The sequence below is a fragment of the Brachypodium distachyon genome, chromosome 1 (genome assembly GCF_000005505.3).
Source record: "Brachypodium distachyon strain Bd21 chromosome 1, Brachypodium_distachyon_v3.0, whole genome shotgun sequence".
Classification (NCBI taxonomy): Eukaryota; Viridiplantae; Streptophyta; class Magnoliopsida; order Poales; family Poaceae; genus Brachypodium; species Brachypodium distachyon.
This window is the reverse complement of record NC_016131.3, coordinates 69,763,495-69,791,473: the sequence shown is the minus strand read 5'-3', so window position 1 is coordinate 69,791,473 and position 27,979 is coordinate 69,763,495. Positions and strand designations below refer to the sequence as shown.

The 27,979-nt window shown below is 47.4% G+C and overlaps 4 protein-coding genes and 1 pseudogene across 6 annotated transcripts; 3 read left to right on the top strand and 2 right to left on the bottom strand.

Moving 5' to 3' along the window:
• Positions 1 to 20: 20 nt before the first annotated feature.
• Positions 21 to 2,447, bottom strand: LOC100840965 (annotated as a pseudogene). Its single transcript, XR_002961786.1, has 3 exons — positions 2,429 to 2,447; positions 1,857 to 1,909; positions 21 to 1,533 (listed from the first exon to the last, which is right to left on the bottom strand). The product of XR_002961786.1 is annotated as an uncharacterized LOC100840965 (transcript).
• Positions 2,448 to 13,341: 10,894 nt separating this feature from the next.
• On the bottom strand, positions 13,342 to 15,104 carry LOC100841808 (cytochrome b561 and DOMON domain-containing protein At2g04850). Its single transcript, XM_003561904.4, has one exon. The coding sequence runs from the start codon at positions 14,923 to 14,925 to the stop codon at positions 13,666 to 13,668; it is 1,260 nt and encodes a 419-aa protein (XP_003561952.1). The 5' UTR covers positions 14,926 to 15,104; the 3' UTR covers positions 13,342 to 13,665.
• A 1,470-nt stretch (positions 15,105 to 16,574) lies between these two features.
• On the top strand, positions 16,575 to 19,731 carry LOC100840353 (N-acetyltransferase 9-like protein). 2 transcript variants are annotated; one of them, XM_014897332.2, is made up of 7 exons: positions 16,575 to 16,613; positions 16,852 to 17,122; positions 17,229 to 17,300; positions 17,554 to 17,641; positions 18,235 to 18,367; positions 18,458 to 18,496; positions 19,273 to 19,731. In XM_014897332.2, the coding sequence occupies exons 1-7, from the start codon at positions 16,590 to 16,592 to the stop codon at positions 19,336 to 19,338; spliced, it is 693 nt and encodes a 230-aa protein (XP_014752818.1). In that variant the 5' UTR covers positions 16,575 to 16,589; the 3' UTR covers positions 19,339 to 19,731. The 2 variants fall into 2 exon arrangements, with proteins under 2 accessions (XP_014752818.1, XP_003558602.2); XM_003558554.4 differs by lacking the exon at positions 16,575 to 16,613 and having other exon boundaries at positions 16,804 to 17,122.
• Positions 19,732 to 20,055: 324 nt separating this feature from the next.
• LOC100840051 (mitochondrial import inner membrane translocase subunit TIM22-2) lies at positions 20,056 to 22,840 on the top strand. Its single transcript, XM_003558553.4, has 5 exons — positions 20,056 to 20,296; positions 20,655 to 20,719; positions 20,807 to 20,879; positions 20,962 to 21,015; positions 22,122 to 22,840. Exons 1-5 carry the CDS (start codon positions 20,128 to 20,130, stop codon positions 22,346 to 22,348), a joined length of 588 nt encoding a protein of 195 aa, XP_003558601.1. The 5' UTR covers positions 20,056 to 20,127; the 3' UTR covers positions 22,349 to 22,840.
• A 1,341-nt stretch (positions 22,841 to 24,181) lies between these two features.
• LOC104582402 (cytochrome b561 and DOMON domain-containing protein At5g47530) lies at positions 24,182 to 25,081 on the top strand. The gene has a single exon (XM_010231924.3). It carries the CDS (start codon positions 24,281 to 24,283, stop codon positions 24,857 to 24,859), a length of 579 nt encoding a protein of 192 aa, XP_010230226.1. The 5' UTR covers positions 24,182 to 24,280; the 3' UTR covers positions 24,860 to 25,081.
• The last annotated feature ends 2,898 nt before the right edge of the window (positions 25,082 to 27,979 follow it).

Genomic DNA, 27,979 nt, shown 5'->3' with positions numbered 1-27,979 from the left:
ACATCAGTACCATCTCAGTCTTTTGCAATAAAATTAGTGTACATTGAAAGGAGGGGCTATTGTTTACAAAATAGTGGGAGGACGTTTTTTTTACAATCGAAGTAAACGGGGAGGTGACAAAGTGCAACTACCGCTGACTCTTTTACAAGAGTAAAGATAAAGGTAATACACAAGGTGAATCTACACCTCTGATGAAATTATTACAAAATCTTCGTCTTATAAATAAGCATTAACATCATTAGCAACACCTATTGTCGAGAGAGCCCAAACTACATCAGCAAATACGAAAGGAGTATGTACGAGCATAGTCAGCATCAGCAAACTCAGAAGAAGGCTCTGTGACCCTAGAACCCTTGGGTGTCGACAGCTTCTCAGTTGTACTCGAGTCAGTGCTATGATCAGCTGAGGGACTGCTGTTCTTGACGTCCAAGGGGAGCTTCATTTTCGCAAGGGAGTCGGTGAACTGCTGCATGCTCTTCATGTACATGTCAACTATGTCCTGTTGGACAACTGAGTCCCCAGGTTGGAGGTTCACGCCGATCATAGGCTTGACAGCCTCATCCTTGGGTGGCGCTTCAGAAGAATCAGCCTCGCCATCAATAACACCCTGGCTATTCTCCTTCTGGCTTTCGGTGGAGGATGCCGCAATGGTGGCCTCAGACCACTTAGAAACCGATTGCTGCGAGGCAGTAAGGGCTGCAGAGGAGTTCATTGTTGAGACACAACTAAGAGGGCTTTCGTCCTTATGTTCCTGAAGACTCTTTGTACAGATTTCAGTACCAACTGGATCATGTCGCAGCAATTTGCAGTTCTCGGCCTTCACTTCATTCTCAGAGTCCAAGGTTTCCATCTCAAAATACTTGGGAGGCCATAATCTGATTCTCAGTCACCATATTCAAGTCCGGGAATTTGATCTTTTCGAGCTCACAAGGATCTAAGCTGTCATTTCCAGAATCAGTCACCACAGACACTGACCTATTGGGCGATGATATTTCGATGACATCTGGAGAATAACCAGCATAAGACAAGGCCAGGTGCACAAATCCAGCTGGTGAGTGGAACAGGTCCGTCGATGACATGAAGAACTCCTGGACCAGCCTTCCATCGGCCATCAGGATGTCTGCAAGAGGAATAAGAGCAAAGCCAAGAAGCTGATCCTCTAGGTAGTTCTTCACCCTACTCAACATCCACACCTCGCATTTCAGCGAAGCCTCCACAGTGCGCACATCGAGCCTTAGACCGTGCTCAAACACCAGGTTGCGCCCACCACCATTTATCACTTTAGTCGAGTATGAGATGTCTGGGTCGCTTGTGAGGCACAGCTTTGCATACACATCCTGCTTGTGATAGATGCAGACGTTGTGGATATCGCGTGCCTGGTGCACAAATACGTCAAGGTAGCCTATGGACCTGTCTTTGCTAGCCGTCTCAGTAGCGAAGTTTGTGACTCTTTGAGTGATTATCTTATTGTTCAGCATGGATTGCTCCGGCATAGGGCCGCTTTGGAAAACTGCCATTGCAGGTGTTCCAAGACTGCACATAGCACAGACAAAGAAATGTTTCTTCGGTGCTATAAAATAAGAAATACAGTTTTCGGAACAAAGAGTGCAAATTATAGCAGAAGTTAAGCAGAATGGGACAAAACAATGTTACTAATAATTTGCTAAAACATTTGGGCTTTAAATAAGGAGGAATCTTTATCTACAACAAAACAGATTTAGTTATGTTGGATTGCAAGGTTAAGTACTTAAATTTCGGAACAAGAGGAGTAATACTGGTGATAGTTTGTTCTCGGAAAGAAAAGCTGAGGATCAAGGAATTTGCCATTTGAAAAGGATCAAGGAATTTGGACTTACTATCTGAAGGACTTCTGTCTCAAGGAGCAGCACAATCCAGAGCTTTTGGTGATCTGAAGGAAACTGTCACTGATTTATTCTGGAACATGAAGAGCAGGTTTGCAGGTGGGATTAAAATTTAGGAACACAGCTTGAAAAAATTTCAGTCCACTAGAACCATAACGGTTTTCTTTCATCTATTTAGCACAACCAACATAAATTGGGTGCCTACCTGTTCACCACAACGCGTAAATGGTTGAACAGAAATTAAGCAACACATACTGCAAATACTAAGATTTATGCACAATTCTTAAACGAACACTGGCAGCAATAACATTTTTGGAGCGCATATCATTACAGGCTACCGATGTTAAGGTTCATTCGTTACATATTAAGCACAATGTCATGCTCAATCGAAATCTTAGCCTGTTAACCATGTATACGAATCAAAAGCCCTAATAGAGGCAATAATCCCAGCCCTGGTAACTGGTAAGAATCCCTAGAATCCAAACAAGGACAAGTTGATGTGCTAAAAAAGCCCAAATCAAGAACCGACAGAATGAAGACACGCAAGACATGGAAATTTATCTGACCTTGAAACAGATGCTGGTGGGCGTAATAGAGCATGAGCTAATCAACGGTCTTATACTGGAATTTACAGGGAGATATGGTGGTATTACCTTGTCCACCGAGGATTAATGGGGTGAACTGAGGCAAGTCACGCTCGAGGTGCCGAAGCAGCGCGACGGCAGAGCACTTCGGTGAGTGTTAATTGGGATGGGATCAGGGGGGAGGGGAAAGGTTAATCATAAGAAAAGCGCTACTTTTGCTGAAAGGTCGTCTTGCTTTCCGGAAAATACAATCAGTTCGCATTAGGTTTCTTCTCACGAAACTGCCATCCATCTATGTATTGTCTATTGGCGACAAGGCTGGAAATGAGATGTTTTAATGTTACGTCTGGCATTGCAATATACTCCGTATTTGACAGTATGTTTATTCCCAACAACATTTTGCATATCGTTTGGCTAACCACACAACACGGCCACAATTTAGCCCGTGGCTGGTTGAGCAGTATGGCTATCTCATTTTCAAAGAACACAACAAGCTAAAATGGAGCCACGGTTATGCAACAGATGTCACGGTTATAGCTGGTGTAAGAGTTGACATGAGATATGGTCAAGTAGATATATAATTCGTCAGCTTGTATTCCTAGGTCCCTGATGATGTGCATATTGGTTGAAGTGGCCCATCTAAAGCTTCTACACATGGCCACATCTAACTGTAACAGATTAAAAGAAGCTGATCTGCCGTAGAACCTTTCTGTTATTTTGAAGGTAGCCCAGGTGTTTATTACAAAAGCACCAGTCATTGGTGGACTGAAAAAGAGCCGCGTTGAAAACCAACCCTGTTCCGGGTCAGGCTCAGCCCCGGACGCTGAGACGAGTGGGGTGATGTGGGGAGTTGGGGATCATCTGCTGTATACATCCGCTCCTTCCGTTCCGTTTCGTGCTGTGAGCCCGTGACACCCCAACGACGCTGATAAGCCCAGTTCGTCGCGATCACCGGTTGGTTTTGCAGTTTCAGATTTATTTATTTTGAAACGTGGGTTGTGAATTAAGAAATAACCGAGTTAAGATTACAATCACGCATCACTTGGCTCATCACGTAGAAAGGCACAGAGTGATGCAAAACACCATTACACAACTCACTACGACACCAACTAGTCAAACTATGCGCCACACCGTTACTCGATCTGTTGATCTTGCGAACCTCAATTCCAGGGTCAAAAAAATTGACCGATTTGATATCCTCAATAATTTCACACAAGATAGAGCGGTCCTTAGCAGGAGAATTAACGGCTGACACAATAGCAGCACAGTCAGTCTCGATGATAGCAGGCTGGTCTAATACCGAGCGGAGGAGTTTCATTCCCTTAAGACAAGCAATCGCTTCAGCTGCTTCTGCACTTGGACAGGAACCAATAACTTCCCAGGCAGAGACAATCACCGCACCAGAGTGATCGCGAACCACAGCGCCCCACGTTGCCGAATTATCAGTTAAGATGTAGCTGGCATCAACGTTCACCTTAAGAACCCCTTGGGATAGAGGCAACCACGGGTCTGAAGAATGAGCGGTGGTAGTTTGCTTCAAATAAGTCTCAGCATGGTCTTTGCCTTTCACGTCAGGTAACTTGAGCACAGGATCTGTGTCCAGAAGCGAGTTCACATAGCTAAAAATAAATTGAGCTGAGGCATCTCCCTTCACAAAGATAATATCATTCCGGAGATGCCAAGCCCTCCACCACAGAAAAATGAGCCTAATTCGTATGTCGACATGCAGCTTATCCAAAAGAATCAAAACCCAATCTTCGTCGGTGTATCGAAGCTCGTTCTCAGGTGGGAGCTGTCATAGCTTGCGGACACTGTTACGGAGAGCAACAGCCTTGGTACAGGTCATAACAGCATGAAAACTGTCTTCAGGGGCCATGCCACAGATGGAGCAGGTTGGGAAGACAGCCATAGCCCTTTTATGCCTGTTTTGTTGGACTGCCAGCGAATTTGAAGCAAGCTTCCACGCAAACACTTTAATTTTTGGAGGGATTGGGCACTTCCAGATGTTGTCCCAAAGTTTTCTTCCATCATTAGGAGCAGAGCTGGTTCCCATCACGACCAAGTTTGCTTCAGATTTAAAGCTAGATGGTAAGCACTGCGAACTGAAAAAAACACCTGATTTTTCAAAGTGCCAAGCGATGAAGTCTTCCTGGCCATTCGGCAGCAGCTTGATTTTCATGATTTCATCTACATCAAAACCATGGAACACACTACGGATGATCTGAGAGTTCCATTCATTGGAGTCATGGTTAATGAGCTCGGACACACGCCTGATTCTAGATCGATTCCGAGGGTTCGACGCTTTCAGATTACCACGCGGAATCCAATTATCTCGCTAAACTTGCACCTGAGAGCCCGAGCCTATGCGCCAAATGATGCCCTTCTTGAGGAGATCAAGGCCATGAATAATACCTTGCTAGCCTGGAGAAGGGTTCTTGGTGAAAGCAGTATTTGTCAGTTGACCATGGGGAAAATACTTGGCTTTTAATAATCTGGCACAAAGAGACTCAGGGCACACTAACAGCCGCCACGCTTGCTTGGCCAGAAGAGCTTGATTAAAAAGTTGGAGATCACGGAAGTTCATGCCACCACAAGGCTTCAGTTTGATCAGATTATCCCAGCTCATCCAGTGGGTTTTGCGGTGGTTCGTCTCGTCTCCCCACCAAAAATCTCTGGAGATGTGGGAAAGATCCTCACACAAGGTAGCTGAGAATTTAAACACACTCATCGTGTATGTTGGAATTGCTTGGAGGACAGATTTTATGAGCACTTCTTTGCCTCCACAAGACAGATACTTCTCCGTCCAATCCGAGCAACGTTTACTTAACTTATCCTTGATTGACTGAAATTTTTCGTCCTTCTGGGACTGGGAGACCTAAATATTTCGCCTCAAAGCAGCTATTTTGAATGCTCAAAATTTGCATGACAATGTTACTGTTAACAGGGGAACACTTATTCCCCATCAATATAGAGCATTTGTCTTTACTCAAGAGCTGCCCCGTCCCTTGCTCGTAGTCATAAAGAATATTCTGGATCTTAGAGGCTTGATCTCGATTAGCCTTAAAGAAAAGCAGACTATCATCTGCGAAAAGGAGATGGGAAATGACAGGGCTCTGGCGGCAAATGTGCAACTCTTGAATAGCTCCAATGTTAATCTCTCGCTGTAGGAGGAGGGACAGGCTTTCCACAACAAACAGAAACAGATACGGCGAGAGCGGGTCTCCTTGCCGCAGTCCCCTAGTCGGCTGAAAACGGTCTAGCATCTTGCCATTGAGACGAACTCTATAGCTCACAGTGGTAACACAAGACATGATCCAGCCAGTCCATTGAGGCGCAAACCCGAGCTTGGTCAGAGCCATTTGTAGGAAAGTCCAGTCCACACGATCCTACGCTTTCGCCAAATCGAGTTTATAAGCACAGAAGCGCCCTTTGTCATCTTTACTCTTCTGGATTGCATGAATACACTCAAAGGCAATGAGGGCATTGTCTCTAATCAGCCTGCCCGGGATGAAAGCGCTTTGAGTGGGCGAGATGATTTTCTGCAGAAGAGGTCTAAGTCTGTTAATAAGGCACTTAGAAATAATTTTATAGGTGACGTTACAAAGACCAATAGGGCGGAAATCCTTCAGATTTGTTGGATTTTTCTTCTTTGGAATTAGCACAATGGTCGTGTCATTGACACCCTCCGGCATGGTCCCAGTACGAAAAAACTCTCTAACCGCATGACATATATCTTCTTTGATCAAACCCCATTGCCTTTGGAAGAAGCGGACTGGCATACCATCCGGTCCAGGAGCTTTCCAAGGGCCAATCTGAAAGAGGGCATTACTAATCTCTTCATCCGAGAAATCTTTGCACGGGTCCAGGTTCATTTGGTTGGTGATCTTGGTTGAGAAAACATCAGTAGCAAGCCGCTGGTTTACTGCAGAATCGCTCGTGTACAGATTCTGAAAAAAGCATGTTGTCAACTGTTCCATAGTCTCAATGTCGTCAGTTAAAAGTCCATCAGGTTTCATGAGCTGAGTAATATTATTCTTTTTCGCTCGCCACATCGCCTTACGGTGAAAATAGCTAGTGTTCCGGTCTCTAGCCCGGATCCACCCAATACGAGACCGCTGCCTCCATTAAATTTCTTCAGCATCCAGCAGACTGTCCATCTGTTTTGATAAGGCCCTGGCGTTCTTCTGACTCGCTGGATCAGCTTGGCTGAGAGCTTGGCCCAATTTCTTTCTAGTTTTCTCAATTTTCCTTGGAATAGAGCCGATCGTCTGGCTGCTCCAAGCTTTTAAGCACTGGAGGACACCTCTCAGGTTATTAGAGACATCCCCCAAGTCAGTTGGCTTACGTTGAAGCTCCCAGGCAGCAGCAACCTCCTGATCAATATCTTGTGCTTGTTCCTAGGTGGCCTCATACCGAAAGTGATCGTGCTTTGGTCTAGCAGACTTGGTACCATCAAGAGAAATTAAGATGGGACAGTGATCAGAAGCAGGGCTGATTAGGTGTTTTACCTTGCAAGCAGAGAACACTTGTGACCAACTTGGATTAGCAACAGCACAATCCAGCCGAACTCTGACTTTCCTGTCACCCTGCTATTTATTATCATAGGTCCACGACAGGCCCTCAAAACCAAGGTCAAAGACATTACAGTGGGATAAAATTTCTCTAAACTTAGACATTTGCTTGTTGTTTCTTCTTCGACTGGACATATGTTCTTCCTGCCACATTACCTCATTGAAATCCCCGGCAAGGAGCCAAGGACCATTCGAATCAGGTTTGATACGGCGCAGCAACTCCCACATATGATGGCGGAGGTGTGTACGAGGTTCTCCATAAACAAAAGTGCATCTCCATTTTATTTCAAAAGGAGCAATAGAGATGAATACATCAATAAAGCGATCGCTCATCTTATTCAAGTCGACGTCGACACTGTCATCCCAGAAGAGGGCCAGGCCTCCCCCTTTGCCATTGTTGCTGTAGGTGATGACATTCTTTAGGCCCAGTCTCCAGCGGAGGTTCGCAACATACTCTTTCCTCTGCCGGGTTTCTGAGAGGAAGACAATCTTCGGCCGGTGTGCTTCTTGACCTGCAGCACCAGATCATGAACTGTCCGTGGGCGGCCCAACCCATGGCAGTTCCAGGCCAGGATCGTCATTTCTCCTGACAGGCACTGTCCAGCGTGCCTGTCAGGTTGCCGACAGCCCCAGAGCCGGCTGCCTCCTTGGTTGTCTTCTCTGTGTCGTTTTCTTCTTCTGTCTCCCTTTTCATCTCACCCTGTTCTACCACCTCTTCTCTACCTATTACATTTGCTGTTACAATTACATTGGGTTCCTTGACACCTACAATGATTTCAAAATATTCAAAGCTTTCTCCCTCTCCTACATTGCTTGAGTTCAGCCCAAAAGTCTTGTGGTCAGCAGTTTCCTTGTTTTCCATTTCTCTCAGTCTACGGAGCCCATCGACTCCGAGGTAGGCCTTGAGGGATGGCCATAGGCTGTTGGTGTTTTTAGCAACAGGTTCCAGGCTCGAGTCCTCGTCCTACGTCAACGGGCACGGGCGCGGAGCCCCCAGGTTCACTCCCTGGGTTGTCAGCGCATTCTTGGACCTTGTCTTGTTTTCCCTGCCTTGTCTCTTCCATCGTTTTGGCCTTTTGCTTGGTGAGGGAGTGTGGTTGCTGTTGTCGATGAGGGCAGCGGGTGGGGTTGGGGCGATGTTGTCAGCCTCGGTTTGCTTGTCTGAGGCGTCCAACAGGGGGGCCGACGTCTTGTTGGAGGCATTTCCTGTCGGGGCGGCTCCGGTCAGCGACTCCTGCACGGAGAGTTTTTCCACCTCTTTGGCAACAAAATTGGCGATGGCGAGCTGGCGGGCTGGCTGGGGTAGTGCCAACGATGCCTTGGTTGTGCGCCACGAGAGGGAAGACGGGCGCTGGCGGCGCCCCTGCCCCATTGTCTCGGGGAGGAACCAGCGTCTGGGGTCGTCGTGTTGGATTGCGTCGACCTCAAGGTCGAGGTTGTAGCCATTCAACTTCCTGCAGGTGTCGGCGAGGTGTCCGATGAAGCCGCAGTGGAAGCAGAAATTTGGAAGACGCTCAAAGAAGACGGACACCACTATCGCTTCACTTGTGACTTCGTCGATGAGGGGAATCCACCTCTGGAGCGCCTGGTTGATGGGGAGAAGGACCCTGGCTCTGACGAACTTGCTGCATATGTCTCCACGAGCGTTATTATCAATGGAAAGCAAAGAACCGAGCTTACGTCCTAGGTCCCTCATCAACTCCTTGGACAGGAGGTAGAAGGGGATCTCCTTGAATTGTGCCCAGATGGGCACACAGCTGAAGGTCACCTCTTCCGGGTCCACGCCGTCTTTTAGCACCTCGATCAGGACTGCGTCACGGCGGTACCTCCATGGGCCGCCGCGGGTGACGTGGGAGAAGTCACCCTCCTCTGCAAACTCGAGGACGAAGCGCCTGTCGCCAAGTGGGTGGGTGTCGACGTTCCCCCGCACCTTCTAGACCCGCTTCATGTGGTCGACGACCTCCCAGGAGGTGATGGAGAGCACAGACATGAAGAGGCCCACTGCCAGGCAGACAATTGTTGGAAATATGCCCTAGAGGCAATAATAAATTTGTTATTATCATATTTCATTGTTCTTGATAAATGTTTATTGCCCATGCTATAATTGTATTGATTGGAAACTCAAATACATGTGTGGATAAATAAACAAATACCGTGTCCCTAATACGCCTCTACTAGATTAGCTCGTTGATTAAAGATGGTTAAGGTTTCCTAACCATAGACATGTGTTGTCATTTAATAACGAGATCATATCATTAGGAGAATGATGTGATGGACAGACCCAAACCTAAACATAGCTTTTGATCGTGTCACTTAAGTTTAAGTTGCTTATGTTTTATTATGTCAAGTATTATTTCTTTAGACCATGAGATCATGCCACTCCCTAGTACCGGAAGAATACTTTGTGGGCATCAACCGTCATCTCATAACTGGGTGATCATAAAGGTGTTTTTCAGGTATCCCAGAAGGTGCTTGTTGGGTTGTATGGATCAAGACTGGGATTTGTCACTCCTTGTGACGGAGAGATATCTCTGGGCCCTCTCGGTAATATAACATCCTAATGAGTTTGCAAGCATGCGACTAATGTGTTTAGTTGCGGGGGTATTATATTACGGAACGAGTAAAGAGAACTTGCCGGTAACGAGATTAAACTAGGTATGGCGATACCGACGATCAAATCTCGGGCAAGTAATATATCGCGAGACAAAGAGAATTGGATACTGGATTAATTGAATCCTCGACATAGTGGTTCAACCGATGAGATCTTCGTGGAATATGTGGGAACTATTATGGACATCCAGGTCCCGCTATTGGTTATTGATATTTGATCATGTCCACATGTTCTCGAATCCGTAGGGTCACACACTTAACGTTTCATGTTGCTTGGGTTAGATGAGATAAATGATGATGATATCGAATTATGATTCGGAGTCTTGGATGGGATCCTAGACGCAACGAGGAGCTCCGGAATGTTCCGGAGATAAAGATTTATATATGGAAAGTTGTTTTCAGAGTTCTGGAAAGTTTGGAATATTTCCCGGTTTTGACCGGGAAGCTTCTAGAAGGTTCCGGAGGGATCCGGAGGGTTCCACCTTGAGGCCCACCTATCCCTGGGCTAAATGGGCCTGTGAGGGAGCACCCTGGCCTTAATGGGCCGAGGGGCTAGCCCACAGGGCCCATGCGGCCAGGAGGAGAGTCCTGGCCGCGGGAGAGTCCTGGCCGCATGAGAGTCCTGGCCGCCGGAGAGTCCTGGCCACGGGATAGTCCTGGCCGGCCACGCCTCCTCTACCCCTATATAAATAGAAGGGGGGGCAAGGGAGAGAGACACCCCAAGCTTTCAGTTGGATCTCTCTCCCCTGAGCCCTCCTCTCCTCCTCTTCTCACGCGCACGGCGTAGCCCTGCCCGTGAGAATATTCACCATAGTCACCACGCCGTCGTGCTGCCGGGATCTCGTCTACCTCTCCCTCTCGCTTGCTGGATCGAGGAAGGAGGAGACAACGTGAAGCTGAACGTGTGGATACCAAGGAGGTGCTGTCCGTTCGGCACTGAGATTGATCTCATTGAAAGTTCCACTACACCAACAACGATCTCGTGATCGTAACGCTTAGTGGTCTACGAGGGTATGGTGTTCATGATCCCTCTCGTTACATACATCTAGTATATATATTCTTGGGTTTTCTTCCGCACTTCTCGTAGGAAATTTTTTTTTGTTTCCTATGCAACGAACCTAACAACGATGGCCTTCTTCTCCTCCACGGTTCCAAGCTCACGCATGAGCTCTTTCCCTTTACGCCTCCTGAGAGCTCCCGTGACCTCGTCTTCAGATGCCGCATCGCGGTCGGCGGGCTGGGGAGGAGGGCCCCCGGCCGCCAGCACCACCATGTTGGCCGCTTTCTTGGTAGCAGTTGTCGGCATTCCTCCCGTGGCCGAGAGCTTGTCGCCAGCGTCAGGATTTCCGCTCGAGGCCATGAGGCAAAAGTTCGAACAGAGAGGGGGCGGCACCGTGCTGGGCAGAGCAGAGCAGGGGATGGTACCTTCCGTCCGGGCGGACTCCGGTCTTATATGATTTTTGGATCGAATACTGCCCCGGCGATTGATCCTTTCATTAACCGGCAATAGAGAGAGGGGCGCAATCCAGGGGTAGGTCTTAGCAGGGGGGAGAAAACTCCGGTCATCAAGGTGCAGCAAATTTTCCGGTAAAGACTCCTGCCTTGACTTACAGTGATTTCCAGTTTCAATTCTCGGGGCGGTGTCACTGGCGGAGACGACGGAGTCCTTCAGACGAGGGGGCATGGGCCCCCGGCGGGGGAACTTCCGAGGTGGCCATCCCCGGGGGGCATCTTCTAGGGGGTGATGTTGTGGTCGTTCTGGTGGATCTTGGTGAGCCTGTTCCATCGATTGAAGATCTCATCAACCTTAGTGCAGCAGATCTGTAGGCTTCGTCGTGGATCAGGGAAGTTTAGGATCAGAGCTTTTAGTTTGAGGCGGGATTCATGGGGCGGGGGATCGTTCTCTTCTTGTGTGGCTTGGATTCTGGTGGTATCGGGGGGGGGGGGGGGGAGATTATGGCTCTTTGGTGGTTAGTTCTTTGGACAATCGCTCTGGATTCGTGGGAGATCAATTTCCCTATTGGTTCTTGTTCGATCGCCTCTGGCGTCGCCGAGGAGACGAACAGTTTCTTTGGACAATCGCTCTGGATTCGTGGGAGATCAACTTCCCTGTTGGTTCTTGTTCGATCGCCTCTGGCGTCGCCGAGGAGGCGAACAGTCGCGTCCATTCGCGAAGTATCTTTCACTTCCTAGTTCCTAGATTTTAAGTTAACTGGTTAGCATTAATTTCCCCTTATGCAAGCGTGATTTGGAATGATACAAAATTGATTGACAGTGCGATGCCTTGCCACCCACCTCATCCAGTGCTTCATTTTATTGCAAGTGGTGGAAGAGTCAACGAGGTTCTGGCCAAGATTAAGACCTCTTTTTTTTTAGAAAACAGAGATTAAGACCTCTAGAAGCGACGATGGAGATTCCGTTGGAAAAGGTCAAATGGAGATGAACTTTCCGGGTTGCAGAAACGCCTTATCGCTGTACTTGTTTAGCAGGCCATGCATGCATAAACGAGGTAGCACAGACTTTATGCTCCACTCCAACACACAGCATTTTATCTCAAAGGAATCGTCTAGGTTCGGCTCGTGCCGGATTTTGCACAATAATGCGAGATCACCAGCACAATTGTGTTTTTTTTAATATACTAGTACGTATTTTTCAGGAGCTTTAGATAAGGTTAATTTGCAGGAGTGTGCCGTGCTCTTTTGTTCAGTAAGATATATGTCGACGGTGTGAACATGGTCAATGGTTTAGTCCAAAGTGCTAGTTAATCAAGAAACTGACACCTGATTTGTATAGCCAAGGCAAGCGTATACATCAGCTGGAAGCATTAACTGACAGAACCATCGCCTTCACCGAAGATAAATAAAGGAGTATAAAGCTTCCTGCTGATGTGGATTACTTATAACTAATCCAAACGAAGAGTGATCAAAGAGTGCTCACTCTCTACGGCTCTGATTTGTAGTACAGTGTCAAGAAAATTAGTAATCACTCCGTTTCATGTTAAATGACTTTCTATTACATGTATCTAGATGTATTTTAATAATAAATACGTTCATATTTAATAATTTTGAGTCACTTGGTATGGGATGGGAGAGTACTACGGACTACTATGGTTTGCACTTTGATCAAAGAGTGCCCAAGTGTGTTTGTTATGAACCAAATTGGGAACACCCTTTAAGCTAAGGTGAAAAATAAGTACTGTACTTCGTCGATGGCAAATGACCAGTCAATTACCAGCACGATGATCCAACCACGGCATGTGAAAAGTACTCTGCCTTTTACCTTTCTCTTTGCTACGCGATCCAACCACACCAAGAAGCTTGAAGACATATTTCTGGACACAGGCCACTCCAGATTGAATGCGTGGTACTCCCCGCGATTAAACGGTCCAACCTTGGAGACAGAGTGTCGGGGCCTTTGTCGTGTCAACATGCCGGGGTTGAACAAGACAGATGTAGCAAAGCGTGCCCGTGTGACGCGCAAGCGCACAACGTCCAAGTGGAAAACCAACAGTCCATACGTACCGTCCCACCTACACCTCGGTACGTGACGGCCGCGCGTGACAGCACCAGCCGCACCGAGCCGGAACCAGATGTGACTAGTGAGTCCTTTCGGGGTGGGCGCAGCTCCAACGGGCTGGACCAGGAGGATTTATAGTACGAACCACCGTGCGTACAGAATTTCATTTTCGCATCAGCAAGCCCGGGCCCCGCTTGCTTGTCATGAAGGCCCGTCAAGGTACAAAGATTTCATTGAGAGACTGAACAAATTATACATGAATTCCTATGTTGTATACATAAACAGAGAGCAAGAAGAAGAAAAAACAAGAACGTTCTTGTGTCGACAATAGTAGCAGGAGCATACGCCAGCAGGGAATTCGCGCTCACCGTCCGACAAAACAAGCACCGCGATGACTGTCCGTGGCCGCGTCTGTAATCTGTATGTACTCACTGACTGTATCTCAGACACGTCACTCTCAACTCCAAGCCAGCGTCGGTCATCCGCGCCGCTAGCTGCGATTAATTAAGCTCTCGAGCAATGCTAGAAGGCGGCGGCCCTGTCCTTGACGGCGACGACATCCTCGACGTCCCTCCGCATGAGCTTCTCCTCCTGCTGCCGCCTGCAGAACACGACCCAGGCGTTCACCTCCAGCGCGACGCAGGCCCCGACCAGCGACGCCAGCGCCACGCAGTAGCCGAGCTTCCAGAAGGACTCCCCGAGCCCCATGACCTCGAAGCCCTGGAAGACGTTCACCACCCCGACCACCACGCAGCCGTAGCCGACCAGGTGGTGGTACGACTTCCAGTACTTGCGGTACCGGTTGGTCGTCTTGGGCCGGAAGAACACCGCCAGCGTCTGCAGGCTCCCCGCCGTCGCCGCCGCGATGCCCAGCCCACGGTGGAGCCTGTACGACACCCCGGGCGACGCCGACCCCATCACGAGGCCCAGCGCGAACCCGGCCGCGCCCAGCGCGTACCCGGCCGCCTGCGTCGCCGCGTGCGCGTAGAACCAGGCCGGGCCGACGGACGCCGTGCAGGGCCGGAGGTACCGGGCCGTGGCGGCCCCGATGGGGAGCAGGAGGCCCCAGGAGAGCGCGTTGAGTGAGCCGTGCGTCCATTGCATCGTGGCCGAGGCGGCACGGGAGGACTCCGTGGCCGTGGTGAGGATGTCGACGGTGGCGTGCGAGGCCAGGTCGGAGGCGTCCGTGGGGTGGATGGTCGGGGAGTAGCCCTGCACGTAGAGTCCCCGGTTCCAAACAAAGTGGAGCCTCGTGCGGTTCGGGGAGAGCCGGATGGTGACCGCGATGGCCACGGACGCGCCGTCCCGGACGACGCTGCGGGCGCCCGGCGCCGTGAGCGTGGCGGAGGATGCCAGGAGCGGCACGATGTCGAGCGGGCGGGACACGAGGGGTTTCGCCTGGAGCTTGACGTCCGGGGAGAGCACGAAGGGGAGCGCGAGGAGTGCCCCCGTGGAAGGGTCGGAGAATGCCGCGATGACGCGCGCGCCGGCCATGGCGGGCGCGTCCTGGTTCACGCCCCAGGCCACCCAGCCCGAGGGGGAGATGAAGGTGCCCGTGAACGCCGCGTCCAGCGTCGCGTTCCGCGGGTCGTACGTCCACGCCAGCGTCGCGCCCTGCGTCGGCAGCGCGATGCATTTTGCGTACGACTTGCCCGCCGCCGACGTCGTGCACCTCCCCGGCGCCCCGGCCGCCGCCACCGTCCCGCCCCATGGGAGAACAACGACGACGACGAGCAGCAGCAGCAAACACAAACAGCGATTCCCCTGCTGCTGCTGCTGCATTGTCGCCGATCGTGTCGTGGATCAGCTCGGCTGTGTGTCGAGCAAAGAGTGGTGCGACGTTTATTCAGCGCGTGTTCAGTTCGGTTTTGTTTGCGCGACTAAGTGGGGTTTTAGTGGGGCGTTTTGGCGTGTGGGGACGTAGTATTATGAGTGATCGATACTGTGATGATGGCTGTGAAGTGTGTGCTCCCGTTTGTTGGTTGTGTTTTACCCTTTTTCGTTTCGATGATGGGTTCTTGGCTTCGAAGGTACTCCAAAAAGAAGTAGTAGTAAGAAATATCCTCTGGTGATCTGTGTGGTGCCGACCTTTTTGGTTGGCCACGGTCTTGCACTTAGCTCTTGGATTAGAATTTGGATCAGTGCGGTGGTAGGTGCAAAAGGCAGTCACTGAAATAGTTAGCAGAATTTGAGCTGCACACTGATAATTTGAGTCCAGGCACACACATGCTTTATTGGTGGTGCTATTCACTAGGTTAGGTGTGCCCTGATCCCAGCAGTGGCCAAACTGATTGCTGAATGGAAGATTTGGTGGCCGCAATTGAGAGGTGGCTCACTCACGTACGGGGCGATGTGATGCGTTTGATTTGGCTGGGAAACGTTTCTCGTGAGCTTTATTCAGTGGCGTTCTAGCTATGGAATGATGATTGTGATGATGGTCCTAGCTTGTTATCGGCCTTCCAAGGCACGGTTCTGCGACGAGGGTCGTGTGATTCTGGTTGGGAAAGTGGCAAAAACAGATACAGGATCGGAGAAAGTAGCATGGGCGCATGCCATATCTATGCATGCTTCCAGGAAAGCAAGTGGATCAAGTTTTTCTTAAGAAACATAAGTTAGCAATAATTCAGTAGTGTCAGCATGTCATTTAGGCGTGCTTTGTGCGCCGTATACGAAGCAGGATGACCGGAGCTCATATATTTACACGTCTGCTGTTTTGTGATAATCGGATGTTTTAATCAGCCTGTTAATCCAGCAGCACAAATTAAAGTAACGGACCATGCCAGTTACTCTGTTACTCTTCTTATGGTGCAACCAAGAACATTTTGAAAGGTTGTGTGTGTTTGGTACTTCGGTTTGATTAGAATTTATTTGCTTCGTACATATGCATCTTAGCACGGTTGAAATCATTTGTAGAAAGCGAGGTTCTTATAAGTAGGTTGCATTGAACGGACGGAGAACTTTTAGCAAACCAAGGTATCTCCCGATTTCACCAAGTGAAACTCAAATCTTTTACAAAGTTCATTCAAACAAGAAATTAGATGGTACGCACAAACGCGTACGTTGCAACGGATTAAAAAAAAAGTAACTCCTCACGTTTCAAATATAATTACGGTACAGCTACAAACAAGACATTCATTTTAAGGGTAAAGACAGTAGACGGTAAGACTATCCACAACTACCTAATTGCAAAGACGAGGGCTCGATCAACTAAACTACAAGGGGTATTTTCGTTCGAAACTTTGACAAAACTAACATGCCCGCGACACCACGACGGTGGGAGTATATATGAATTAGTCTACGCTATTATTTATCTTGTAAGACCTCTCACACACACCCTCGTATCAGTTTCCTCCAACATCGCAATGTATCTTGTTCCCAACTTCCCATCAACCTGATTTCCCCCGACAACACAGTTGCTAATTTTCTGCCTCAGCTACACTGCAAGCATGCTTGGGCTCTTCTTGTTCTTGGTATGCTAAGCTGGCTAACTGTAGAGTGTAGACTTCCCGGGGTCCTGTTTTATACCGACTCGGGGACTCGACTGATTTCATTCAAAAGTAACGACAGAGTCTGTCCTCCCTCCTGTAGTCTTACACGTTCGCGGTATGCTAACATAATAGTCAAACCCGTCTTCACAGGAAGTTAGCGTATTTTCTGTACGAGTCGTTCTGGATGAATCAGTTGACGCCGGCGCACTGTTCCTTGCAGCGTGAGTCGAAGTCGAACCCTGCAATGGAGGCGCCCGAGGCGGCGGTGGCCGCGGCGGCTCCGGCCGTGGACGGAGAGGACAGAAGGGGCCCGAAGGGCAGCTGGTACGCCGTGGGGGAGCGTGCGGTACTGGTGCCGTACCTGCGGGAGCACGTGCCTCGGTACCACGAATGGATGCAGGACCCGGCGCTGCTGGAGGCCACCGCGTCGGAGCCCCTCTCCCTCGCCCAGGAGTTCGAAGTCCACCGCTCCTGGACCCTCGACCCTCTCAGTTCGGTTCCTGCACCCCCTCGCTGTTAACATCTCCTTCCAGTTTTCCTCGATTTGGTTGTGAGTGACATGCTGTGATTCGTTCAGTGATAATTGTTTGCTCGCAGAACATACTTTTATAGTGTTGGATAAGGAGTTAATCGAAGGAGAGTTCGCTTCCGGGAACCCACACACTGAAGGTTTGCTTCTCTCTTCGGCACATTTCAGATTGGAATTTTCTACTACTCAAGCTTCTTTAGGTCACTCGCCTGTTTCCTTCAACCTAGTATGTTCAAACTTCAGACAAGTGCACAAGAATTTCCTAGTAATTGGTTGGTTTAGTGCAAACATGGTCATGCCTTTCATTGGTGGTGATTACTTAGTTTACTATGACTTGATGTTCGACAGCTTGCTAGTTCTGCTAGAATTAATGCTCTTCCTAATCCCTTACAGCTATGGTTGGTGATGTAAACATCTATATGAATGATCCTGATGATTTGGAAATTGCGGAGATAGAGATTATGATAGCTGAACAAAAGAGGTACCTTCTATGTTAGTATTATTTTGGGTACCTCTTCTCATCGTCTTTGATATTTATTCTATATTTCATTCTTGGTTTTATTTCATGGGAAGAACACATACTATTTTCCTATGCTAGTAGCCAATAGGCTTGATAGTCCAATCAGGGCATCACACTGAGTCCTGAATGTCCTGGGTATTTGTTTTAACTTAAACTGGCGACAATTGTAGCTCTAGAATTATTATCCTCTGAACTGCCTGTAGTGTGATACTGCTCACTACCTGCACTCACAGGAAAGTTCATTTATATGCTACTAATAATAATCAGCTGAATGCTCTCTCAATTTGTTTTGTTCACTGCAACATAGAGATAATATCAACTTAGCACTGTGAATCTTTAACCCATGTATTGCCCAAATGCTCATGAATCTGAAAGCTTATGAGGTTATCTCACTGTAATGTGGTAATTAAATAATAGCTAGGCAAGAAGATAGTTTATGTCACGGAAATACTTGTTTTACCCATGCAGCAGTACCATTGTTGTTTTGCCATGAGATGGTAATATACTGACGGTGTTTGGTTATTTTACTCTTGTTTCATTGCTTTGCACTACAGCCGTGGAAAGGGACTTGGTCAAGAGGTAATCTTAATGATGATGGCCTTTGCAGTAGATAAATACAGAACCCACACATTCAGAGCAAAAATTAGTGAATCAAATAACGCATCCCTAAAGCTCTTCAGAAAATTGGTGAGCAGATGAACATTCTGTCATTTCCCCTTTTCCTCATATTTTGATTGATTGCTAGATCATAATTAGATGTGTGTGGTCTGAACTCAGAGCTTCAAGGATGCTTCCTATAGCTCAGCTTTCAAGGAGGTATGGATTTGTGACACTTAACCTTCTGCAGACAATATCTGAGCATACTATTACTACCTCCGTTCCTAAATGAAAGAAGTCCTAGCTTTGTAACTATATTAACATTTAGAATTCAAATAACTATACTATGAAAATATATATCATGATGGATTTTGTAAAACTAATTTAGAGTTGTAGATGTTGGTAGATTTTTCTATAAATTTGGTCCTAGTTTAAGAAGTTTGACTTAGGACAAAGCTAAGACTTGTTTCATTTAGGAATGGAAGGAGTAATACTCCCTCCGTCCCATATTAAGTGCCGAAATATTACATGTATCTAGACGTATTTTAGTATATAGATACGTCCATGTTTAGACAAATTTGAGTCACACCTAATATGGGACTGAGGGAGTATTTATTTTTGACATAACATATGGCTTCTTTGGTACAAAGATGTTCAGTCTTGATAGTAAACATTATAAGCTATATTTCCCTTTTGTGTTTTAACATCATTATGCTGTCAAGTCATAACAATTTGCAAACCTACTACTCCCTCCGGCCGGAATTAATTGTTGAAATATTACATGTATCTAGACGTTTTTTAAACATAGGTACATCCATATTTGGGAAAATTTGAGACAAGTAATATATCTAGACGTTTTTTAAACATAGGTACATCCATATTTGGGAAAATTTGAGACAAGTAATATGGGTCGGAGGGAGTACTAGTGTTTTGCAAGTTTGCAAGAGCAGTAGTTACCACACTCCTTGCTTGAATTCATCATCTCTTTCTCTCAGGTGACACTGGAGGCGTCTGCAGCTGAACTCCCGTTGAGTTCTCCTCTGACCATAGGAACTTGGTGACAGGCATCAGTGTTGGTCTTCATCAACTAATACTAGAATTTAATTGCGTGCGATCAGTGGGCTGAAATGATGAATACTGAACTCCTTCGGACGATGGTGTATAGAAATAGGAATAACAGGAAGCGCCCTGTGTTGGGGTTTGTTTAACTGCACCAGGTCGTGAGCAGTTCATGATGTGCCTTATGTTTGGACAGAAAAAGTCGCAAGTCCAAAACAAATTGTCACCAAGTTGTAACATGTTGGAGTTAATCTGCAGAAACTTTTAGGGGGTTTATGCATCGCCCATGACGAGGCACACATTTTGCTTGATTTAAAAGCAGACTCCGATGCTCTGTCTCGCGCATGGACACTTCAGAGTGCAGATTGCTACATGGTCAATTATTGTTTTTTTTATAGCTGTGGTCAATTATTGTTAGAGTGTACAAGGACGCTCACACATCCGCAAGCATGCTAAAAGTTTTTTTTTTTTACAGCAGCATGTAAAAAGTTTTTTTTTTTTGAGAATAGCTAAAAGTATTGTTGAACGCGCATGCTTAAATTCCAACATACATGAGTTACTTTTTTAACAAAAAAAGCCTTCCCATAAACAATGTTTTATTGGGCTTTTTTAAAGGATTTATTGGGCTTGTAAAGCTGGACAGCCCACGGCCCAACTCCAAATGGTCAATGGAAGTCACACGGGCCCCCGCTTACTAGACTCGGTACTTTGGTAGTCCCGTCCTCTCCACTCCAACTCCAACCCGACCGGACAGGCGAAAACGCAATACGATAACGCAACTGCAAGAGGAGATGGCGGCGAGGAGCGAGAACGACTCGGACGGCGACGAGGGCACCAACCCAACCGGCGCCGGGGGAGGCTTCTCTCCACCACCTCTAGCTGCCGCCCCAGTCGTATGCGTTCTCCGGTCCGCCGGAGACTTTGCCGGCGGCGCTTTCGTCGGATCTATCTTCGGATATGGTATTACCACAATCCCCCTATTATCCTTTCCCGGATTACTCTATTTTCCGTTGAGGCTTCCTTCATCCTTGGATGTGGTATTGTCAATTGTGGTAGCCCCTAAAATTTCTATTTTTAAGTTCAGTTTTTATCGGGGCACATAATGATAGGAACTTTCCTTGCCTTAGGTTTTCTGCCCAAGAATATAGAATTCCCCATTTAATGCAGTTCATTTTTAATTTTTATTAATTTAATTCCTTATTGTTTTATCATAATGGAAGCACTAGTGGTCTACCCGTGGTCATTTAACAGCACCTGTGACGCCCAGTTAATTTCCCCACATAAAATCGTTATGTTGCATGCTGGATTCTTTTTTCAGGACAGGGTTTGATAACTAAGAAGGGCTTCAAGGGCTCGTTCAGCAATGCAGGGTCTTCTGCCAAAGTTAGTGTTCATGCTGGTGCAAATATTTTTACTAAGGAAGTTCATATTTCCAGACAGTTTGCTCATAATATGTATTTCTTGGATTAGAGTTTTGCAGTTCTTTCTGGCGTCCAGAGTTTGGTTTTGTGCTTGTTGAGAAAGCTTCGTGGAAAAGATGATAGTGAGTATCTTTTCAGCGGTCAACTTTTTGTTAACAACTGGGGGTTGAATATATAGTATGAACTGACATGTTTCTTTGGCAGTTGTCAATTCTGGCATTGCTGGCTGTTGCACCGGCCTTGCTTTGAGTTTTCCAGGTACTTTCATACTGAACTGGCAACATTTTCACAGCTTGCTGTTGTCCTTTGTGTTGTTTGTATAGTATGGAAAAGTTATGATATTGGATAACATTGTAGAAAGGATGTTAGTAGTTGCAAACTTGCAATTTCTGATAATCAGATTGCTATGTCTTTTTTCTTCTTGTTCCTATCTAAACAAGGAATTGTTCTTCTCGCTGTTGGATTTCCTAATGACGGCCGATTCTAAAAGAAACCTTGTGATGCTGAATTGCTATGCATGTATTCTGGGGTGACCCTTTGTATTGAACACTTACAACACCCTATATTTGATAGAATATGAGCAAGTTTTCCATTGAATGTTAAGTTTTATTTCAGGTCCGCTTTCAGTTCATTAAGCGTATTTCTTATCAGGAGTCTGGATGTACACTGAAGTTTGTCTATAGTCAGGAGTCCGGATGTAGACTGTAGTACTTCATGTAGTTATTTTATAATTTCAAGAAAATCAATTTCCTAGAAGTCCAATATCATGTGTGACAAATTCACTAAACCAGGATAGCCTTGTTCTTGCATGATAAAGAATCACTGGCTACAAATTTAGCAGTAACAGACACCTGCTGTCTGTCTTGCTTCTTAACGAAGCCTTGCAGCACTGGACAACATTGCAGAGGGTCCAGCAACTGATTAATGCCCTTGAGAAAAGTGTGAGCAATTGTTCAGGGCTGCACAGCTTGCCATCCAATTAAAATGAATCGCTCATGCATCGTGCTGCATTGTTTTGCGCAGTTTATTCAGGGCAATTTACTCATGTTAATGTGGTATGCACTATAAGGAAGTGTGGCCAAGCTGGCACATATGTTGAGTCATAGTATACATACCATTGCATTTTAGTGTATACTGAAGTGTCTAAGGGACTATAGGTGCCAATTTAGTGTTGCCTCTATAAAGAGGAAGTTTGCACTGAACGGATATTTCAAGCATGATTTTCTTTTGTTGATATCATTTGTGCATACACTACCCCATGCCGCTAATTTTAATCCATTTTATCTATATCAACCATTATCTTTTGTTAATTGTTAGAACTTTGGCGATGCAGTTTTCTTACACGCTTCTTTCTCTTGATATAGGAACACCTCAAGCGCTGCTTCAGAACTGTGCCACCTTTGCAGCATTCTCATGCATCATGGAGGGGCTTAACAAGCAGCAGGCAATGGCACAGACACTCGATGGGAATGCGCTGAACTTTACGCTTGGCAAAGGCGGTGTTCTCCCCCCTTTCACCCTTCCACCAATTCTCGATGCATCAGACGCGTTGGCTTCATGCTGCCAGGCCTTGGTAAAGCGCAAGAACTAGACAGCAGCACCGGGAGAGAGATGATGAGGAAACCTAGCTCCAGTATGGCAGTATTTCCTAGCGTTTGTAAATTTTGACTTTGGATGCGTCCAAAACCTAGTTGATTTGCTTTGTGGCCAGCTTTTTCTTGCTGCACTCTGTGTGGCATGAGCTTGCTTAATTATGTCATGGATAGATTTTGTTGACGTGGCAGATAAAAGCCATGAAAAAAATCATTTACTTTCTCCGTCCAACAAAGGATGTCTCAACTTTGACTAAATTTGAATGCATCTATACATTAAGTCATGTCTAGATACATCCAAATTTTGACAAACTTGAGACATCTTTTGTTGGACGGAGGAAGTACATGGTTTAGCTGTTGTGCACTTTGCATGTGTTATTCTGTTCGCATCTAAGGTATGGTTTTGTTAGCAGTTCTGGATTTCTGCACTTTGCGTGTGTATCATTCTGGTTCTTCTTTACGGGCTATAATATAAGTGTAGAGCTGCCCCATATTTACCAGATTCTTGTACTGCTGTGATGATTGTGATCTGCTCGTGTGGTTCCCTGTCTGCGACGATAAAAAAAACGCAGAACTTCTTTCGCAGGCCCTGGGACTCCAAACCTGATGGAATCAAAGCTATCTCTGCGGCTCTTCCGAAGCTGACATTCCAATCTCCGCGGGCGGCAGTGAAAGAGCGAACGTCGTTTTATCTGTAGACGTTTTAGTTTCTGTTTTCTATTACTCTGAAGTTGTTGAGACCCCGCTCGATAGATCAGTTTCTGTGTTCAGCACGTGGGTGCTTGTAAGCTAGAGCTTAACTGACAATGTTTATTTCGTTTCAGATGAAATGGAACAGGGCTTAAAGCCTCTTATAAAAAAAATTGTGTAATAACTGCCTTTTCGTAATGCTCGTTGCTTCAGTACTGTCTTTTCGTAATGCCTGTAATAACTGCTGGTGCTACAATGCCGAACATCTGTGTTTCATACTTTTATTTGTCTGATGATGAAGGTTTTCCAGTCACCAGTTAGCAAGGCCATCAGCATCGTCAACTTGTTTGAACCGCCCTCATGGAAAAAAGAACAAAAAAAACTTGTTTGAACCGCCCTCTCTGGATGCGCTCCAGGAGACAGCAACATCGTTTACGTGCGATGCCTTACGAGGCTTGGAGTTTACTTTCGGGGGAAACAGAAATCAAATAAACCGGTTCATGCATGCGACCATTGATCAGCGAGAACCGAAAAGGAGAGAGGAATTGAAGCCGGCAGCAGGAGAACGAATGGCTTTGCTACGGCGTGTCGTGTACGGACGAACGTTCGGGGCACACTGCACACACAAATGCCGATCGTTCCGAGAGTTTTGTCCACGCCTGCGTGCGTGCACAACACGGCCGGCGTTTTACGACAACGCCGTCTGGCGCAATGCCAATTGAAACGGATCAGTCTCGCCAGCAATGTCAACCACGAAACAGACGTGCGGTAAGAAATCTCGTGGCCATATATATCTGGCGCAATGTAAAAACGGAGCGCGGAATACTTAGCTGAGAGGATATGCATGCCCGGCCGGTTAAGACTTCAGATGAAAAAGTGATTCAGCGGCGATCTCTTGTTCATCACTTGTCGATCTCCCACATGAAAAAGTACGGTCGATACGTACGGCGGAGGAAATTATGCGCGATGCTTTGGAACAGCACGTCCGGAAGGGAACCGCGGGCCGCGGGGTTCGTCAATTCTGGCGTTTGATTAATTTCCGCCCGAGGCTCCAACAACGCCCCAGCTTCCACGTCGCCGTGTTATATATATATATATATATATAGCCTCCTCCCATGACCTCTCCCTGTATATATCTTCACGCCTCCACCACGTACTGCATTACTGCCTGCAACTCCAAGCAGCATCTGGACGGAGCCGAAATTGCTACGAAGCAAAGAGGCTCCACGAACGTGCGTACCATGGCGCGGCCAGGCCACTCGGCGTGGTTCCTCCTCGTATCCACGGCCACGCTGCTGCTCGCGTCCGGCGCGTCGGCACAGGGCAGCTGCGCGAACGCGACGTTCCCGGCGGGGCGGTCGTTCGCGCGGTGCAGCACGCTGCCAGTGCTCGGGGCCAGCCTCTACTGGAACTACCACGCCGCGAACGGCACGGCCGAGCTCGCGTTCCGGGCGCCGTCGGCCACGGGCGGGTGGGTCGCGTGGGGCATCAACACCGACGGCACCGGCATGGCCGGCAGCAGCGTGTTCGTGGCGTCCCAGAGCGCCAATGGAGCCGTGTCCGTGCTCATGACCGTCCTGGAGAGCTTCTCCCCCAGCCTAAAGAACGGGACCCTCAAGTTCGACGTGCCCGTGGGGCCGAGCGCGGAGTACGGCGGCGGCACGTACACGATGTACGCGACGGTGGCGCTTCCGGGGAACGCCACGCAGCAGAACACGGTGTGGCAGGCCGGCCCGCTCAGCGGCGGCGCCGTATCGCCCCACCCGATGTCCGGGAACAACTTGAAGAGCGTCCTCAGGCTGGACTTCCTCTCCGGCTAGCTACCACGGCCGCCGAGGGTCCTTGCCTCCTTGGCTCCGCGCTGCGCTCTATTGGTAGTACGATGCTCGTATAAATAATTCACGCGCGATCGATGCATTTCAGTCGTTGTTGATGTTCCTTAGATTAATGTCCCTTATTAGGTGCATGCGTCAGCGTTGTACATACATACTACAGTCAGATTATTTGACGGGTGGCTATCTACAGCTTTCCAGTTATGTTTCCGGACCTTTTTTTCCCTGACGTTTTCTCTGCAATTCTGCTACCACCACCACGTCCAAGACGATATAATGTTTTTTTAGAACCTGCCGGCAGAAAGCTTCTCTGTATAATATGTTGGCCCAGCCCACAGCCCGGCACTGCACCGATCCAGTCCACTTCGTCGGGCCATGGGCTCGTTCACCCACCGGCTACCTCGGCCATCGGGCCTCGAACGGGTGCCGCGTCTTCCAGTAGCCGGTGGCCCATCACCAAAAGCGCGAGTTCCGCCGCGGGGCCTGTTCGCCGTCCAGAATGCTACCACCGCGGCGGCTCCTGCAGACCTGCCCCACCGCACGCGCGCGCACGCCGGAGGCCAGGTCGAACGACGCTTTACTCGTGTGACAAACAGCATCAATCAGCGTGTCGTGATACCTCAACCGCGCCACCTTTATCCCCACCGATAAGGATTTTGAATACAGGAGTAATCGAATATCGGCTAGCCTGGATCGAAGCATCGCGCGTTAGAAAAACAGCAAAAGGGGCGCGGTAGGATTTGTTTATCGTTCTACCTGTCAACTTTGAGCTTTGGTTTCCCTGTTGTGTGAATCAAAGCATCCTGCGCCGAGGTTCCTGTCTTCAGACCCAAGGTACGGACACGGTGACAAAGCCCATCGATCTGCCTGCGTGTCGCGTGCGTCATTTTTTACCGCCGCAACAGGATCCCCCTGAAGCTCTTGTTCCTTTATTTCCTTTTCCTCTTTGTGCAGATTTTACAGGCTGATGTGACGAATCGTTCACACGCCCAAAAAAGGATGAGATCGACTGCAGCGCCGTACGGCGAATGACGCGCTGCGGCGTGCAAAGGTCGCACCAGATGACATCTCGGCCAGAGATTTTCTCCGTGTAACTGCGTACACGGTACCGCTGATGTCGGGAGAACGAACGGGTTCGTGTAAAGCCCCTGCACGCTGCGACCTCGCCAAGCGATTTAAATCGTGACATGTGGCAGAAATCATTTAACTTTATGGCAATGCTAGGTCAAGCGCAGCCATGATGGAGAAAAACTTGGCCAGGATGAAGTCATCATGCACTGCACCCCAGCATCCTAGCTAGATTGCAAGTGTTGAAAGAAAGGCGTTCTCTTCAGGAAGATCACATTACTTGCCTTGCAAATGAAAACCACGATACGGTGGTCGAAATTATCCGATGTATATGGCCTCTGTAGTACTCCTCTGTAGTCTGTAGTCTTGATTCTGCAAAATTCTAGCTTAGTTAAGGTTAGTTAGGAGTAGGTGAACCAACTGTTCTTTACGGTTCCAAGGACGAAGCCAAAAAGGATGCAGGTCAAGCAAACAATAAAATATACACATGTATAGAGAAAAAGGAACAATTCAAGCCTGAACACTGGACATATTTGTTCACAGTTCAGCAACTAAAATACTCAGTACACGGCTCAGGCGGCTAGAGGCAATGAATGAAGAGCGTGTCGTTCAGTCCTGCCAAAGTTTGATCCCTGCAATTAATTTAGGGTGTGAACTATAAGAACTCTGGTCAGAAAATCAACAGCATATAGCCATGGAACGAACTAGTAGTTGCTAGGAGACCTAACTACCAGTCAGTCAACCATTAGGAGCATGCACAATCAACCTTCAAGCAAAAGTTCCGTAAAAAAAACTTGAAGCAAAAGTTATTTCAATCTAAATAACGTCCCTCGTATATAAGTTGAAGAGTATTCCGTGTTTGCCTGGGTCCTGCATCACATTTATGTTCTTTTTTTCTGGTTGAAGAAAACACATGTCTCTTTGAATAGTTAGGACGAAGTCAAAAACACAGCTACTATAGTTCTTAGCATAAACTACTCCTATTATATGGTTTGGTGGTACTATTATGAGGCTCCTACTTCGCACCTTCGTCTGTCCAGGGCTGCTTAGTCAGACTGAAGCGAACAGATACAGAAGTATTGAAAGATCTAGTATATACCAAGCATAGTCTTAATGGAAGATCTCTTATCCAAAAAATCTTAATGGAAGATCAGCCTCTCCCGTTTGTATTATTTAATGTCGGTATGGCAAGATGTCACCACTCACCAGACATAAACAAAACGCACCTCGTGTGTTGGTTAATTTCTTTTTTTTTTGAGGAAAATGTGTTGGTTAATTTCCGAGATCCCAGAAAATAGTTGTAAAAAACCTTGAAGTATTCTTCAGCTGTTTGGGTATTTATAGCTGTACTTTTCAGCGCCTTTGTTGTTTTCAGGATTGTACTACTACTTTCAGCATCTAAATTTTCAATACAAGACAGAGCCGATAGCCCGATGACATGCGTCTCACAGGACCGTTACTGCTACAGTGCTACTCACCAATGTATTTTTGTTTTATCCTTCCATTTCCCCCCGCTTTTAGTCCAGTGTTGAACATGTCGTTGGCAGTTCGCCTCCATCTGGTTTTCACAGCGACTGCTGGAATAGACTGTTGGTTTATTCAATTCGCAGTTATTGTAGACAAAAAAGGGCATTTGACTAATTAACAGATTTGGCGAGCAGACTATATTATCATGTCTTTTTTAATCTCTCTCTTCGGTTTTGGTTGATAGTACTACTTTTACCTTGGCACGATTGACAGTTTGACACCTGCTCTTCCGTGTTATGGTTGCATCAAACGGAGAAAAAGGATCGATCCGAGTTATTTAAAAGAGCTGAATTATGGTGAAAAGGACCGTCAATGATCTAAGCACCCAACTTAAAAATGAAACGAATTGGCTTTGCCATGCATGAGCTAGCTGAAGTACAAGTTCAGAAGGAGAGCACACATCTGTACTCCACTCCACTGTACAACTTCCAGTTTTTGGAGCTAGCGCTATGCATGAGCAGCCACGAGGTTTCTCACCTCTCATTACTTCATCGCGCAAAGATCCGTAGAACG